This window comes from Nestor notabilis, unplaced genomic scaffold (genome assembly GCF_000696875.1).
Source record: "Nestor notabilis isolate BGI_N333 unplaced genomic scaffold, ASM69687v1 scaffold7071, whole genome shotgun sequence".
Classification (NCBI taxonomy): domain Eukaryota; kingdom Metazoa; phylum Chordata; class Aves; order Psittaciformes; family Psittacidae; genus Nestor; species Nestor notabilis.
In genome coordinates, this window is record NW_009913269.1 from 12,762 (window position 1) to 29,765 (window position 17,004).

A 17,004-nucleotide genomic window follows, 5' to 3' on the forward strand; every position below is an offset into this window, starting at 1 on the left:
GCCCGCCCCCGCCCGGGCCTGAAACACTGCCAGGGATGGGGCAGCCACAGCTGCTCTGGACAACCTGTGCCAGTGTCTTGCCACCTGAGACACTGGGACAGTAACTTCTTCCCAATAGCTGATCTAAATCTACTGTTTTCCAATTTAAAGCCATCCCCCATGACCTATTCCTACGTACCCTTGTCAAGAAGTCCCTTTCCAGCTTTCTCGCAGGCCCCTTCAGGCACTGGAGGCTGCTCTAAGGTCCCCCTGAGCCTTCTCCAGACTGAACCACCTCTCTCAGACTGTCTTCATAGGAGAGGTGCTCCAGCCCTCTGATCAAATCTTACTACAAATTCCACATGGGATAAGCTTTCCCAAGCTGTCAAATTGTATTTAGCTGAAAATCACTACAAAATTACAGTGACACAATGGAATCTGTCCAGCAGTGCCACTGATGATCGGGTGATGATCCTAACCTGCGATGATCCTAACCTGCACCTGAACACTGCCCAGCAGAGAAATTTCTAACTGGCCACAGACACTGCACAGGACGCAACTACAGCTCTGTCCAAGAAAGATCTAGGAGTATGTTGGAAGAAAGCAATCTCCAGAAACATCTGCATGCATCTCAGCTTTAAAACAATCTCCTACATAATTTAAGCAAGTTTGCCAGGGATCAACACCGTACGCACTGTATCCAAACCACCATAACCTGCCGCTGCAGCACCTGCACTTCTAACACTGAAATCCTTAACTACTGCCACAGTTCCATGGGGCACTACCTGGCTCCTCAGCTTCTCACCTTCTGATCAAAGCAACAGAAATACTGACATAGTGTGGCACCAAATTAGTATAAATAGACTTTATTGAAGTCAGTACCTTCGTACTGAGGCCGAAGATTGTGTCTACATAAGCACAAGTTGTAACATTTCACAACTTCTAAAAGGAATGTCAACAATTACAACGATCATGCATACCATGGTCGATAATCACATTTTTAGAAGCATTTTCAACCATTTCTAAAGAAATGCTTATAACATTGTTATATATAGAACTACTTTCAATAAACTGCAAAACATTGATTAGCTTTTCCAGTATGAGCTACAGTGTCAACACAAAAGGGAGGCATAAATGTTTAATTTATGAAATCAGAATGGAATATTTACTGTAAAGAAAAATTAAAAAGCTTTCAAATAAAGGCCATTATTGAACCAAAGTGAAGAGCACAACTTGAACTTTGAATCCTTTCATCTCTTAAAGCTGTCCTCTGAGTAACTTCAGTTCAAAGCATAAATTCAGTACTGTGAGTATTCCTTGGACTGAAGTTTGGCAATGATGCGATCCAACTGTCTCTTTGCTTCGCACTGTGGAAAATTGCTCATGTCATAATATTGTGGGGCAATTTTCACCAGCCTGTCAAGAAAGCAAAAGTTTGTTACTAATACTCAAACTTTAAGATGCATCCTACAGAAACTCTGCAGCTGAGGGAAACAACAATTATCCTTCATTTTCAGCCCATCTGTGATGCTAAGATCAATGAAAGTTCCACACACATTTACATCTCAGTCCTATCCTGTGACAGCACCCGAGTCCAAGGCAAGAAAGCCTCACGAGATGCTCCGGCTCTGCCATGTGTCCCTCACAGGCCCTTACTGCTCTCTCAGTATGTGTCACAGCAGTCCCTGCAGTCAGAGCTGCTGCTTCATGTAGAAGCCACCAGGAAACAGAGCCCACCTCAATACCGATTTGTGCAAGAGCACAGTTGAACTTTAACCGGTTTAAGCTTAAAAACACAACCAAGGCCACAGGATCCTGCCTTTAGGCTATGCATGACTTCCCAAGAAAAGGATTTCTAAGGAAGGATTCAAATCTTTTCCATTAAAATACTGCAGGCTATATATGTGCTATGCTCTATGACTTACAAATTTTTGAACTTTTTCTGCACAACAGCACAATTTCAACAACTGAAGAGCCTCACGTGCCCCCAGAGCTTGCAACCTGGCAGTTTAAGTACAACCTTAAAGACAGGCAGGATGATTCAGATCTCTGCTTGTCTGCAGAAGATCAGGCCTCTAACTTCCTCAATATACACTCTACTACAGAGGAGGCTGTACCTCGTTCCTTCTTAAGAAAGCACTGAATCCTGTTCAGATCCTTCTGGAAAAATTAAGAGACCTACTGCCCAGAGAGGACCTAGATCTTGAGAACAGAAGCATCTATTGGTATCTTTAAAGCATACAAGTGGGGCTAGGATATCTCCCCAAACCTAGCACCTCCAAGCAGCTCCTTCCCAGCAGTAGTACTACAGCCACTGGATTTAAGGCAAGCATTTCCCTGTGCACTGCACAGAGGCCAGTTTCACACACAACTCCCACAAACAGAAACAAGTATCCACAAAGAAAACCTTTAATCATGTGCAAGACTACAAGTCCACACCATTACTGTTCCCCTGACTGTTTTCTAATATTAGCTTTAGGAAAAGTGAAAGGAATTGCCTCAATTTAAAAAAGGAGAAAGAAAGCCAAGAGTTTTACAGTAGGTCATGACTGTTTTAAGACTTCTGGCTTACCATTCTGGCTTGATGTCTGTACATGTCCGGATGTAATTCTTTGTTGTAAGGACAAACTCATTGTAGAGCACCCATTCTGGTTTATGATCAAGAACAGTGGAGGGATGCAACTGCACCACCTGGTTGTCTTTCACTGTTAAGTAATGCCCTGTCCGTTCCAAATGTGCCACCTAGGGACAAAAACATTCTTCCATTACCACAGGCAATTTTTAAGTGAAGTGATTTCAAGCAGACACTCAAGTGTTCTACACAAAACACACTATCCCAACTTTCAAACCTCATCTATATTTGGCACATTACTTGACCACTTCAACCATTCAGGCTTTTTTATAGACACAATCAAGATGCCAGATGTTTCTGCTAACTGCCATGGTAAGTGTATACTCTAATACACAATTCAAATATACAAAAATAGTTACTACACAAAGACAAGAATCATTATTAGAACAACAGCAAAGCAAAGAGAAGTATAAGAAGGGAATATCTATTGGACAGGTTTGTAACATCCCACAAAGTCAGCCGTGGTCCACTACAGAAACCTGCTCCAAGCACTTCATCACAGCAGCTACTGTGGGACTGGGAAGCCACAACATTATCCTTTCAAGTTCTTATTAGTGCAATGTTTCAGCAGTAATTCTACTGATGCACATATTGTTCTGCAAATCCTCTTACACAGTGGCCTGAAAAGTGTCAGTCCAGTAAGAATGGGAAGTTTGGTATGTCAGGAATAAGAACAGCCTCGTTACAGCATGAGGTGCAGAGCTGGAAAATGTAGGTTCAGCAACACACTTCTGCTGTGACCTTGGTGAAAATCAATTAACCTCTCTCTGACTAAGCTTCTTGCTCTATGAAAGGGAATAATGCCTCCCTCACTGAGACGCTCTGATACCTAGCTCATTAAGACTTGTGGGGAAGCAGACAGTAATCCTTAGAAGGATATCCTCTGTAAGAACAGTTAATCTAACAGAACAGGTAAGTAAAATTAACCTTTTGATACTGGCAATTCAAGATGACCTCAGTGCTTATTTCATTACATATATATACACACACACAAAAATACCATAAAAAGATTAAGCAGGATGGACAATGGCTGAAAGATGTTGAAAGACATTTTTAATCAGGTCATCATTAGCTGCTTTCCTTTAATGTAGGCTGCATACTTGTTTTCCTCATTCCTTGCTATATCTCACCTTTCCTTAGTAGATTAAAATCCTAGGACTTCTAAAGCAATAGCTACCTCAAATTTTCAACTCAGAATTATCTCTTTAGTAACACATTGAGTATGCTTCCCTTTTATATTTTATGACATTAATATCCAGAACATGTTTTAGGAGTGGAACAAAGTATTTCAATGGTCTGCAAATCTTTTCACCCAAGATCTTAGCGATAATACCGTTACTTTACTTCAAGTCCAGGGAGCCAACAGAGGCTCTTTTCAATGGAGATTAACAGCACTCTGTTTGTAACCATTTAGGCTTAATTTCATCCAACTCAACCCAACATTTGTGAAATTAAGTAGCAGTACAGCTGCAAACCAGACTGGAGCAGACACTCATCTGCCACAGAATAATTCATTTATTTAGGTTTCATTCTAGAAAACAGCTCGCTGTTAAATTTAAACCAAAATGATTTACCATTAGCACCTCAGTCTCATTCAGATGCATTAGAACAGTGAAGTTTTATCAACTAGCTTTCCCAAATACATATGACTACTATCATCATAAATGACATGGAAAATCACCGTATTTCTTGTTTATTTTGTGTAATTCTGAACTAAGGAAAAAAGATTGAGAACTAACTAACTAAGCACAGTCAAAGAAAAAGAAACTGCAGAGAAGTACAGCTGGCTCTTAATTTCAGGGAAGGACAACGAATGGAATAACCCCAGTGAAGAAAAACAGGTTTCCTTAGAACATGGGTATCAGGGATAAGTCTCTTTTAAGTGGTTACACACTATTGTGACTTATTTAGATCCCGAGCTAACGCTGAGCTACAGTACTTATCCTATTTAGATTCTATAAGTCCTGCTGTGAGCACACGGATTGGTGAAGAATTTCAAGCCCAGCAATGACAACAGCATCACAAAACAGGCAGAGCGACGCCATGGCTGCACCGCAGGCCACGCGCTCCAGCAGTCAGCTACTGCATCCTCCTGCTCCCTCCGGCCCGAGCTGCTCCCGCGCAGCTGACCGAGCGCCAGCTCTGCTGCGTCTCCAAAGGGGGAAGTGGCTTGCCAGATCACGAAGCTAGAAGAATTCAGGGCTCAGGCAAGCAGCAAGGTTGATGTAAGGGAACAAACAAGGACCCACTGGAGGCGGCATAAACACCTACACTCCTCTGAACCTCAGTGCCTGTATATGTAGTGGTGGCTGGGCCAGATGTCCTCTAGAGGTAACTTCCAACCTCAACCAATCCTTTGGTGATGATTCTGTGATGTTTTTCAGAGCATAAAAAGCATGAGCTTCCACAGAAACCGCAGTACCATACAAACAGGCTCATTTTTCAGTGAGTGGTGACAGTAAACAAAATACACACCTGAACCCTGCAATCATCAAGGAATCCATCATGTATTAGTACAACACATTTGTGAGTTAGGCTACCTGAACAAAGAACGAGGCTGTAAATGGAGGGAAAAGCTATTAACGCTATTGACTACTATAAGGAGCTACACAAACATGACTCTCAAAGGATCATAAAGAGCCAAGCCAGCCCAGGTTGCTCTGCAGATCAAAAAAGGCCACCTGCTGATCACTTAGAGACAATTACAAGGCTTTTATCAACATGACAAACCCCCATGGAAACAGCAGCCACCAGAGGAAAAGGTTTTAGTTCAAGTTCTAACACAGGCTTCAGGGATGTGACAATTTCATTGAGAATGGCACACCCTCCTCTGAAATTTTAAGTGTGCTTGTGCTTACGTATTAGCCGTCACATCACTGAACCTAGAGAGCCCAAGCAGGGGCCTTTAATCAAACACTGTCAATCCAAATGCATTTAAAAGGGCAAAAGCAGGAAGAGTATTGCCAAATCCAACTTTTTTTAGATTTAAGGCTAGAGATCTTGGCAGGCTAGTCTTGACAGTTTAGAGAAATTATTGTTTCTTGTATTTTTGAAAGAAGAATGCTAGCATGCACCAAAGGAGCAATGTCAGCTGCTTGGATTTCTGCTTGCAGAGCATGCAGTAGTGTTTCTGGATCTACTAAAAAAATTAAACCATTCCTCTGCATTCTTGAAGAACAAATGAACACCATTAAATGCACTGGTAACCACCTTCGTGTCACAGGTTTATTACTCTTCTACTGTTGTAGGAGCCTGATTATGTAAAGACTTCAAAATATACATCATTCTATACACAGAATAGCACCAGAGATTGAATAGTAGCAAGAATGAGATTGAAAGAGGAGTCGTCCAATCATCTGACATCTGAATTCCTGTACAGCACCAGGTCACTGAAATTCATCCTCTCTAATGACCCTGATACATCCTGTGATCCCAAGCCATGTTTTCCAAAAAAAGTTCCAGGCTTGATTTGAAGACACCACAGGACTTTGATCTACTTTTAAATTCTGACTTAAGTTTCCAACTATTGATTCTTGTTCTGCCTTCAGTACTAGAGCAGAAATAAAATGACAGAAGCTTAACAAAACTGGTCATATCAATCTCAAAACAAAAACAAACAAACAAACAAACAAAAAAAACCACTAGGATGAAGATGACCCATCTTTAGGATACTTTGGCATTTGCTTGCCTTTTCCAATTCAACTGTAACAATTTCCTTCGCTTACTTCCTGTGGTATAACTTTTGCTTAGTCTTTACCACACACTTATTTCAGCTACATGTCTATTAACACTTTAAAAATTGTAACCTTTGTTTTCCTACCTCTGGTGAGTAAATAATCTACACCCAGTTCTTGAGTTTTGTTGCCAAATTAGAGACGTGTTACACTTGTATGATTTTCCAATCCTTTCTCTCCTTTAAGGCAGGATATATATAGCACTGAAGCACTGAGAAAATAGCATTTCTCTGGTGTATTTTATTTCAAATGAGCAGATTTTGCAAGTACCACTCCTGCTCTATTTTACATGTATTTTGCATATTCTGATGCATGATACAGAAATAGCTACTGAAAAAGGCAAATAAATATTTTTCGTAACTAGAAGAAACTAGAAGAAACCAGGGACATAAGAATTCTGTAAGACACTTGAGTTGTTGTCAGCATCTACCCTTCCAGAAGTTTTTCTGCACACAGAATTGTTGGCAATTTTAACTTATTTTACTGTTCCTTCTGCTTGTCTAAGGTTTTACTGGAATTCAAGTTTGTATTTAAATATGAAGGGTAAAGAGATGATGTGTCCCCAGCAGAAATTCCACATTTATCAGTCACTGACACACGACTGAAGGCAAATTTACAGTACTCAACACTAATTACATAATTAGCACTATTTCAGTAGTTAATACAGATCCTGACATCAACCACAGGTCCTGATTACTACAGGAATTTCTACAGTAAGATTTGGTGACTGTTTTTAGGACACAGAGGCCATTACCAAAGTATAAAACAACACAGGCAATGAGAACTACTTCAGAACAAGGTCTGCTACTGGTTTTAACACTCCACTTAAGAAGTTCAAAGAAACAACTTCTGCCATGTGTTGCCCATAGACTGTAGTACTTTACATGCAAAGACTATTTACAGCGCATGCACACACTTTGCAAGTGCTCAGAGTTGGCACTCCACACACACACTGTACTAAGAGGATAAAGAACAATGTATGCATTTCATTACAGCGTTTTCTGAACACGGGCCCCCAAATACCTGCTTAAAGAGAGCACAGTGTGCATACAGACTGCATTTTTAGCTACTTCAACTGCCGGTAAACAACATCTCTTTTGAGTGTTTGTATTTTAAGTTTTCTACTGAAGGTTACTCAAAACAACATGGAATTCATGAGAGGGTTCAGCCAAGGTCAAACACGTAGCATGCCATCATGAAGGTTAAAGAGTCAAAGAAGAAACAAAATAAAATGGACTCAAACACATCAAAGGAAATGGCTTCCACTCCAAATGCCTTCACCAGACCTGCCAGAGCTATCCCTTGATTCAGCCCAAAAATTCAATTAGACAATTTAGGTGAGAGGGTCAGTAAACAACCTGTTGACCATGGAAGCCCAAGGAGACTTCTGGAAGGGCTTTCATTTTCATCTATGTGAGCCTCTATTTTTGTTGTGAATAGAGTAGCAAAGTCAAATCTTTACATCCTGAGCAGTAGAGACTAAAAAAATCTATTTGCCCCAACAGTGTCTTTGAAAAGATTTACAGAATTAAAGGTGTAGGGGGGGACTGTGTACCAAGGCATCCCCAAGAAAGATGAAGAAAACAGGTGCTGAAAGCAAGGACTGAACACAGTGACTCCCATTAAATGTTCTGTGCTTCTGGATCTGCAAAAGCCAGCAAAGGGACTCTTCTAGCCCCAGGGATAAACAGTGAACAGAAAAAACATAGCATTAAGGGACTATGACACCAAAACACTCCACCAAAAAACAAAGCAAACAAAAAAGCTGACACCAAACCAAAACACTAAAAACTCCACCACCCAAAGGAAAACCTCAGCCTGCATCCTAGCTTGGAGACTTGCTTAACATGAAACACAAAGCAACCAGGCAGCAGCAGTGAGGACTGGCTTCCATACATCCTGGTTCAAGAGGCAAGTGAGTTACCAACAGCATACATTTTGAGAGGACAGACCTGCTCCAATACTTAAGACTTATATATTTTTGAAGTGAAATATAATTATGTAAAAGTATGCCAAAGAAAATACTCTCCTCCTACAAGGACTACATATAATATTTATATACAACTATATTTCCCCTACTTGTATCGGATTACAAATAATTTAAAAACTACATTTCTGCAGTTACTTTGAAATGCTGTATGAATTTCCTTCCCCAGTTATTCAGAAGTTAGTAGCCAGTTCCTGATTAGCCATGCCAGAAACAGTTCTTTGGTATGAGGAAGACTGCCTAAAACTCCTCTTCCAAGTAAGATTTGCCTAAAGAACGTACAACTTGAGAAAAACCCAAGTAATCCAACAAAGACTAAGAGGTAACAGAGTGAGCCATATATAATTTAAGTAACATTCATAAAGTTTTGATAAATTCTAATAACCATCCTAACATTAAAAGCCACCTAACACTGAACTATGTTCCCTACAAGGATGCATACATACCTGCATGAAATACCCAGTAACTAATGCCTTTCTTATGTTGATGTAATAGTCTCGGCTGGTAAAGTCTGTGCTTCTACGAGGCAAATTAAATCTATCCATGATTCGTGACAGCTGTTGGCGTACATTGTCTGCAGACATCAGGGACCTGTAGTTAATGAAGTTGTCGTAACACCACTGAACCGACTCATGATCTGCAACATTAAAACACATGAATCAAAAATTAGTATTTCATCCAATTAGAACAAGTAAATAAAACAGCAACTGATCTATCAGTCACATGAACCAGAAAAAAATATCCATAAGCTTTCATATGTGTCAAGAGCTCTTAGTTTATTCAATCATTTTCTTGCATTAGATAACTTGCCCAAATTGTTTTCTAGTCAGGAAGCACGTGGTCAGGACAAAGTAGCTTTCCCCCCCCCTCATAAATATAATATACACACAATCACTGATGTCTGGGTGAAATATCCCCTCAGTAAATTTCACACATCAAAAAAAAAAAAAAAAAAAAAAAAAAAAATCACACCCTGCAACTAGAAAACTCATCTCCCTGATTTGCACTGTAAAATGTAACTGAACTTCAGGAACACTGTGCCATCTTTAACTGCAGCATGCAATGAACACAAGAACACTGTACACAATTACACTGCATTTGAAGATACAAACCCTCCTTAAACACAAGTGCATGTTTAACACCAAGAAACCCAGCTCTCCCTACCAGTTCTGTTGCTTTTGAAGTGATGCTCTTCTGTATCTTTGTCAGTTTAATAATCCAACAAAACCAGTGTTAACAAAACTTAAAGTATCTCTTGTACAGACTATTCTTAATTTGCATTGAAACAGTTCCACAATGAGGAATATGTTCAAGTTCTTTCTGTGCTTTATATTACAGAATCTATTTAAAATTAAGTCTGAATACTGAAGCTCTTGTACACTGCCCAGCAGAATCATAACTGAAGTACTGCAGCGTTTTTGCCATTTGAACTGTGCATGTTAGATGATATATAACTGGTTTATATTGTTCTAGATATAAACAGTAGCAGCATTTTGTCTTCTGATCCTGCATCCCAGAAATCCTACTCAATTTCACAGTGAAACTGAACAAAAGATTATTCCCCAAATAATTCCATCCCTCAGTAACCTGAGTGTGAAAGCAGTGGCTTCCAGAAGTATCTCTCCCCCTAAAAAACATCTACAAGACATACTGGATCCTGTTCACTAGAAAGCTAATAAAAACAAGCAGCGGGTGCCTCCAACTCACAGATGTTTAGTGTAAGTTTCTCAGCTGTTGTTTCAAACAATTGTGAGTACTTTCATTTGACTTTTGCTCTGAAGATACCTTTATTTTGGATTGCCACATCAAGTGCTAGATTATTTCAATTCAGAATCTCTATATCAAAGCTGCAGCAGAAAGGGGCACCCAGTTGGGTTTCTTTTTTACTCAGGGTAAAGACAACTGTTGCTTTTTTGTCTGCTTACAGATAAATACAACTGGAGCACCCAAGTTAACCTGGTTGGCCGTTAAGAGTTACCTTTTTCCTTACCACCAGGACAAGTCACTATTAAAAAAAGCATGCCACTTATGTAGCTATTTTTCCTAGCTTCCCTTGTTCATTCCCATCTTTTTCAAGCTGCAAAAATACACTGCTGAGGAACCGTACATTTTCCCTAAAAACCTTACACAAAGATGAGGTAAATGAAATAAATTTATCATAGGGCTTGAAGTTACTACTTGTTTATGCAGCACCCATTTGCTTCTCAATCCATCCCAAGGCCTTTTTATAGAATTCTTAACTATACTAAAAAGGCTTTGGTTCTGTGAACATATTCTTCAAAATCACTGTATTTTCTGCACTGCTCTTCCTGAAAATTAAGCAATTAAGCAGATTTTGGTATAATTAATGTCAGATAACAAACTTCCAATATTTCTTAATTATAGGCACGTTTACTTCCTTCTGTCCAAGGTTACCCAGCATTGATTTAGAAGCCTGGCTTGCCTCCATACTCATCAGTTTATTACACAATTATCTTAGCTAGTTTTTTGGGTTTGCTTCCACCCCAAAATCAAGTGGCACTTAAGTAACTTTTACATACTCAAAACAAAAAAGAGTATTTAAGATCACAACAGAATGGTTCGGAAAACAAGCCCAAGCCTCTCATCTGCCCTTGGAACCGAGGAACAAAAGCTGGCAGCACAAACTATTTCAAACCATTTTGCTAAAGCAGGTGCACACTTACTTTGTTTGAAAGCATGGTAGACATTCAGCAACGTCAAATGATCTCCATCTATGTGGGCAAACCTCATCTTGGCTTCATCTGCTGCTTTCTTTGCTTCCGTGGGGCGAACAAAACACTGTGGGACTAAACAAGGTTGGTATGGGCCCAACACAAACGCCCATATCGATGAGTCACGCATTCACAGATAGAGGAACAAGGCCTAGCTAGGTCAGTTCACAGAGCATAGGGCAGGGCAGGATGGCCTCCAACTGCATCTTGGACTGTTTACTACCATGATTTGGTACATCAACACCTAACCACATCTGTAAGACAAGAGGGTTTCAAAGCTACAGAGTACCTGATTATTTAAATAGAACTATATGTAGGCATCAAAATCTCTAGTCTGAAGGCCATCAAGGTTGTCTATGTATACTGGAAGGCTAAACAGATCTTGGCTCAAGACCCAGTGCTGATAGCTCTACCAGGAGTTAGCAGCCCATGTAACAAAACGCTTTAATTGCAACTTTGCTTTCTCAGAAAGCCTCTAGAGACAGAGTGAAGAAGACAGTTCTGAAACTGTACTGCACTAGTACAGTCTAAACAAACATAAGATTTATCACAAGTCTGCTCCCAGACAGAACACACCAGTAAAGTCAAGCCCTCCTCCCCAGATGGTATTGTTATCAGCACTGGTATACAGAAACATGTGAATGAATGTATTAAGTCTAAAGGTTGTGATGGTAGCGGCAGTGGTGGAAGGTTAAACTGTCCTTTGGCACTACTTGAAATAAAAACAAAACAAAACACCTCTGTAATGTGATGAGCTTTCTCCATCATTATATGCTTACGTAAGTCTGACTCAGTCTGACTTGGATCCGAAAAACTGTGTTTTAACTTTCCCTTTCCAAATACAGACTACCAGAGGCCACAAATAGTATTGCAGCCAGCTTAATTCATGGTTTCCCATTCTTACAGGTTTGTAATATCGATACTAATATTCCCCAAATGCAATTATGAGACCCTCACTTTAGATACCTACAGAAGAAAACAGTATCAGTTTGGTTTTAAAGTAGAGGTAATTTTTAAGAGGTTAAATTTCAATTAAATTAAGATGCTAAAAATCCCTTACCCTTTTCCAGCTGCTTGGGACTACCCCAGCCTCCTCAGAACTAAAGCCCACCAATCTCATAAGACTGCCTCTTAGTGCCTCATCTGGCACTAACTGATGAGGGCCTTTTTGTGGGGGGTTAGTTTTACTTTATTCTTCAATTCCCATAAAAACCCCAAACACTACATTTCAGATATATGCCAAGTTGAATACTGGATGGAACTTGAAAATACACACTGCAACAGTGAATCACATGGTAACAAATCAAGACTAACACGCTAAAGAAAATGGAAATGCAGGTGCAAAATAAACAACTTATACTTTGGGTCCTGCATTTGAAAGGAGAGAAAATAGAAAGCATGTTTTAATTTCAAACTTAGACTAATAAAAGCAAATTCTAAATTATTCTGGCTTAACTCACTGCTTTGAGTAACTAATAGCACTTTCTACACCACAGCAAGACACCACAACTCTTATAAAATGAAGTACGATCATTTAATCTGCCCATTTATTCAACCTATCCTCTACTCTCTTCTGGTACCTAGTTTTTCCATTCAGTCCAAACTATTAATACACTGATTGCTGGTAGAGCCTGACAATCTTTATGGGGACTTAAGACACCATAAAATACAGTTATGCACTGTTTAAAAAAGAAAAAAAAAAAAAAAGAAAGAAAAAGTGGGTTTTGTTTGGTTGGCTTTTTTTAGAGCAGAGTTTGATGACAACCCATACATTAACCACCTTCAATCCTTTCCCCTTACCCCCCCAAAAAAGGCCTTATTTACCATAGAATGGTTTGGGCTGGAAGGAACCTTAAAGATCATCTAGTTCCAACCCCTTCCACCAGAGCAGGTTGCTCGAAGCCCCTGTGTCCAACCTGGCCTTGAACACTGCCACGGATGGGGCAGCCACAGCTTCTCTGGGCAACCTGTGCCAGTGTCCCACCACCCTCACAGTAAAGAACATCTTCCTTCTAGCTAATCTATGACATTAATTGTGCCTTAAAACAACAACAACAAAAAAGTATCATGGCCTGGGAAAAGGTAAATAGAAAAAGGACTAAGACAAATCGGTTTAAGATCACAGACAAAAATACCAGACTCACTGTTCCGTAGTAGAGATCAGGGGAAGAGGGAAAGGGAAGACAAAGACAGGCACCAACCTACCACCACCTCCGCAATTAAGCCTACCATTTAATTAAAATTATGATGATTCTGCCCTGCCCATCTGCTCTGAGTCTGAACAATCATAACTCTGCAACAAACATTTTAGCTTGTGCTTAAAAACTTTCATATAAACATAGCGTAAGGCTAAACTGAAGCAACAGATTTTACACTTAGCTAAAACATATTTTGTATAATCTATTCAACCACGTTAAACATGTAAGCAGCACACCTGCACTGTGCAGAGCCTGCTAAAACTGCACATCCAAAAGACAAAAGAGTAATTGTAAGAAATCCCCATTTTCATAACAGCCTAAATATTGATGCTTGTCCTATGACAGCTAACTATAAAATGAAGTCAGTTTTACATAACTGGGAAATGAAATACATGGCTTGCTTGATAACATTTTTCTCTCATCAGCTCTCTATTAAGCAGCAGCTCTGCTCTGATGCAGTGCTATTCACTGAATGCAGCAGCAAAGTACAGCTGTGCACATAAATTAATTCTTATAAATATACATCCTCCCCCAAAGTTTTTCTTCCCTATAAAAGTAATGACTGTTCTTCATCTTTACCACTTAATGACTGAAAAATGTATCATCATTTCATGTACAACCTTATGATTCAATGTAAATTACACTGTAATAGTTTTGGAAATACTGTGATTCATCAAAGTGCAGAAGAATGCACAATACAAAAATAGATTTCACCACCTTAAAGACAGTGGTTGAGCTGACACTCCTTGTCCTGATTACCTGACTATGAGCCTAAAGAGAAATCTCTGTTCCACTAGTCTGATTTCCACCCCCCCACCAACTTACATATAGGTATATATATATACACTTTTAACTAAGTTCAGAGCAAACCGTTTGACCATTTTACACTTGTTCATTTCTTAACACTACTATTAATTCGCTTCAAGGTTTCTACGTAAACCCATAACGACTGATTAAACACCTATGTTTTTAAAAGACATTTCTAATTTTACTAGAAATATATGTATATTGTTTATGGTTTTGATGTGGAAAACTCAATTTTTCCCCAAACTGAAGATCTGTATTTTGTTTAGTATCTCTTTCAACCTGACAACATGGCTGTAATAGATAGGACCTCATTAGAACAGTTGTAGTCACAACTTGCAATAACCATTTTAGCCAGTTGTGGGTCCAGTGGAAATTCAGCCATCATGGATCCCAACTCAGTCAAGTCTCCATCATCATTTAAAGCAGCCAGATAATTCAAAAGCTCTAAGGCTCTCATCAGAGTTTCAGGAGCTGAAAGAAAAAATATTCAGGTAGGCACATTAATCAAACTGCTCTGAATACCTGAATAAGTAAAAAGTGAGGAAGTACAGGCTATTATAAGCCATCTTATTTTTCATTCTCCATTCAACTGACTTTCAAACACAAAATTGTTACCAAATTCAGTTATGTACATCCAGACATGGGTGGGTGGGTGCCTGTCACTTTTTAGAAGAGCTCTTAACTGGATCAAAAGGTTTGAGTATCTGAAGATTACTGCTTTTCAAAAATTCAGACAGCAGTGGAACTGTAAAACATTTGTTACCACAGTAGTATCACCCCCCCGCCACATACTGATGCACTTCCCCTTGTTCCATACAAAATAGATGGATACAGTCCTACAATCTCATCCATGTCCACTTTAGATATCTATAGTCCTTCACAAATCTCAGCCTGCATTCCTCATAGCGAGTGTATGTTACATCCCACAAAGAAAAACAGAAGGAAATCCAAAATGCTTTCCTGCTAAGATACCATACATACCGCACAGCACAAATGATATAACTGTTCTGTACAGCTATTTAAAAGCTTACAGATTATAAATTACATTTTTATTTTAGGGGGAAAAGCACCTAACTTTGACGTACTTAAATATGGCTGATCTACATTTTTAATTAGCAAAATAACCCAGTTAAAGTATGTATGAACATTTAATGCTATTAGAAGGGAGACACACATTAACTTCGTTTGAGCCAAAACCATGTATCCAGCTTTAAAAATGTGCTAGCCAGTTTTATTTACCTACAGTTGTTAACTGATGCACAATTAAATTGTGTAATCAAGGTTATAAGTAAAAACAACCTCATCAAGTAATAGATTTTCTAATGCCCATAATTTTGTCTTATCCTCTGCAGGTAAGGGACATCCAGTAGATTACTCAGTTCCATTTAAAAGTTGTTATGCAGAAATGTTACAGAAATGTAAGTTTGCTTTGATAATACATAGAGCATTAAATTTCAGGATAAACAAAAGACATTCCTTGTGGATAAAGAAAGAGTGAACAGCCCACCACCACCACCAGAATACATTATATGATGTTGTTATTATATAAAATATTTCCCAAAATAAAGATTTCACAAGTTAAAACGTAACAGTTACAGTAGGCAAGATAAAATAGAAACAGATACCTGGAGGATCCATAAAATCAAAGTGCACCAAATCATCTATACCAAGCTTCTTGAGTTGCAGTACTACAGATCCTAAGTTAGACCTCAAGATTTCAGGGTACGTGTTGTCCTGGGGTAGGGAGAGGAAAAAAAGAAAATTCAGAACACTTGTGATTTTAAACTACACAAGCATTCACATTCTGGTTTTGTTCAGTAGCAAGACACTCGACTACCTGTACTGATCAGGTGTTCTTCTACATGCAATCTGAAACAAGTCATCTTACCTGCATTTCAGTTTTGTAAGCCTTCTCTGTATACAGCCTGAAGCACTTGCCTGGCCTAGTACGGCCAGCACGGCCAGCTCTCTGCTGAGCAGAAGCTTTACTTATTGCAGTCACCAAGAGAGACTCCACTCTTATCCGAGGATTGTATACCTGTTTGAAAGTGGAATCAGAACAGGGAAGAAGGATGAAGAATGAACACTGCTAATGGATGAGACAACTATCTAAAAAGAAAAAAAAAAAAAAAAACCAAAAACCCACAAAACCAACAAACAAACAAACAAAAACCCCACAAACCCAAAGTGCTTTAAACTTATTTTCAAGCAGCTTCTGACTAGGAAATCACACGTTGTATGTATCTGAAAGGAGAAGAAAAAATTGGCTACAAGAGCCTCTGGATCAGTGACAAAGAGCTTCAAATACAACTGCCTTGAGAACAGCATTTACTTTTTGTTCATTTCTTAACAACTCCTGCCAGGCTCTCTATCCTCCTTACATGTGTGTATTTTTAGATAAGATTTTTGTGGCAGAAGGAATGTGGCCAATTTGTTCTGTAGAATGCTAAACACACTCTAGATGCTCAAATAATTCCATGGGGAAAAATAAAAACTGTCTAAATAAAAATTATAACGTTGAATAACCATGTTCTAGAGGTCAGAAAAGTCTAACATTAAGGCTGAATGCAATTGTAAAAACCAGACTGATGACACAGCAAGGCTGTATTTCAAGGGTACATGAAGACTGTCACAGTTCAAAAAATATGCTGGAATTTACTGTAAAATTTCCATTGCAGTCATACATAAACAGCAGCCTTGCTAGCTCAATAGGGCTCATGGAAAAGAATACACTCTACAAAAATAAGAGCAGTAGTCAGCTAGCAGTTTCAGTTGAAGATGTTCTTTGGGTCATGTTTTAACACCCTCCTGGTGTGAATAGGTATAAAACTTGTACAATAAGTTCATTTCTTATTACAGAAGGTACTCTGTATAACTGTGTGCAGTTCTGGTGTCCTCAACAGCAGCACATGGAGCTGTTGGAGCAAGTCCAGAG

At 39.1% G+C, this 17,004-nt stretch overlaps 1 protein-coding gene across 1 annotated transcript; it reads right to left on the reverse strand.

Moving 5' to 3' along the window:
• Positions 1 to 829: 829 nt before the first annotated feature.
• LOC104412400 (putative pre-mRNA-splicing factor ATP-dependent RNA helicase DHX15) lies at positions 830 to 16,107 on the reverse strand (the record flags this gene model as incomplete). The annotated part of the gene is made up of 7 exons (XM_010023120.1): positions 830 to 1,395; positions 2,552 to 2,721; positions 8,779 to 8,969; positions 11,017 to 11,139; positions 14,349 to 14,540; positions 15,695 to 15,803; positions 15,958 to 16,107. Coding segments are annotated over 7 exons (1,053 nt in total), but the record flags the coding sequence as incomplete, so codon positions are not given.
• Positions 16,108 to 17,004: the final 897 nt, after the last annotated feature.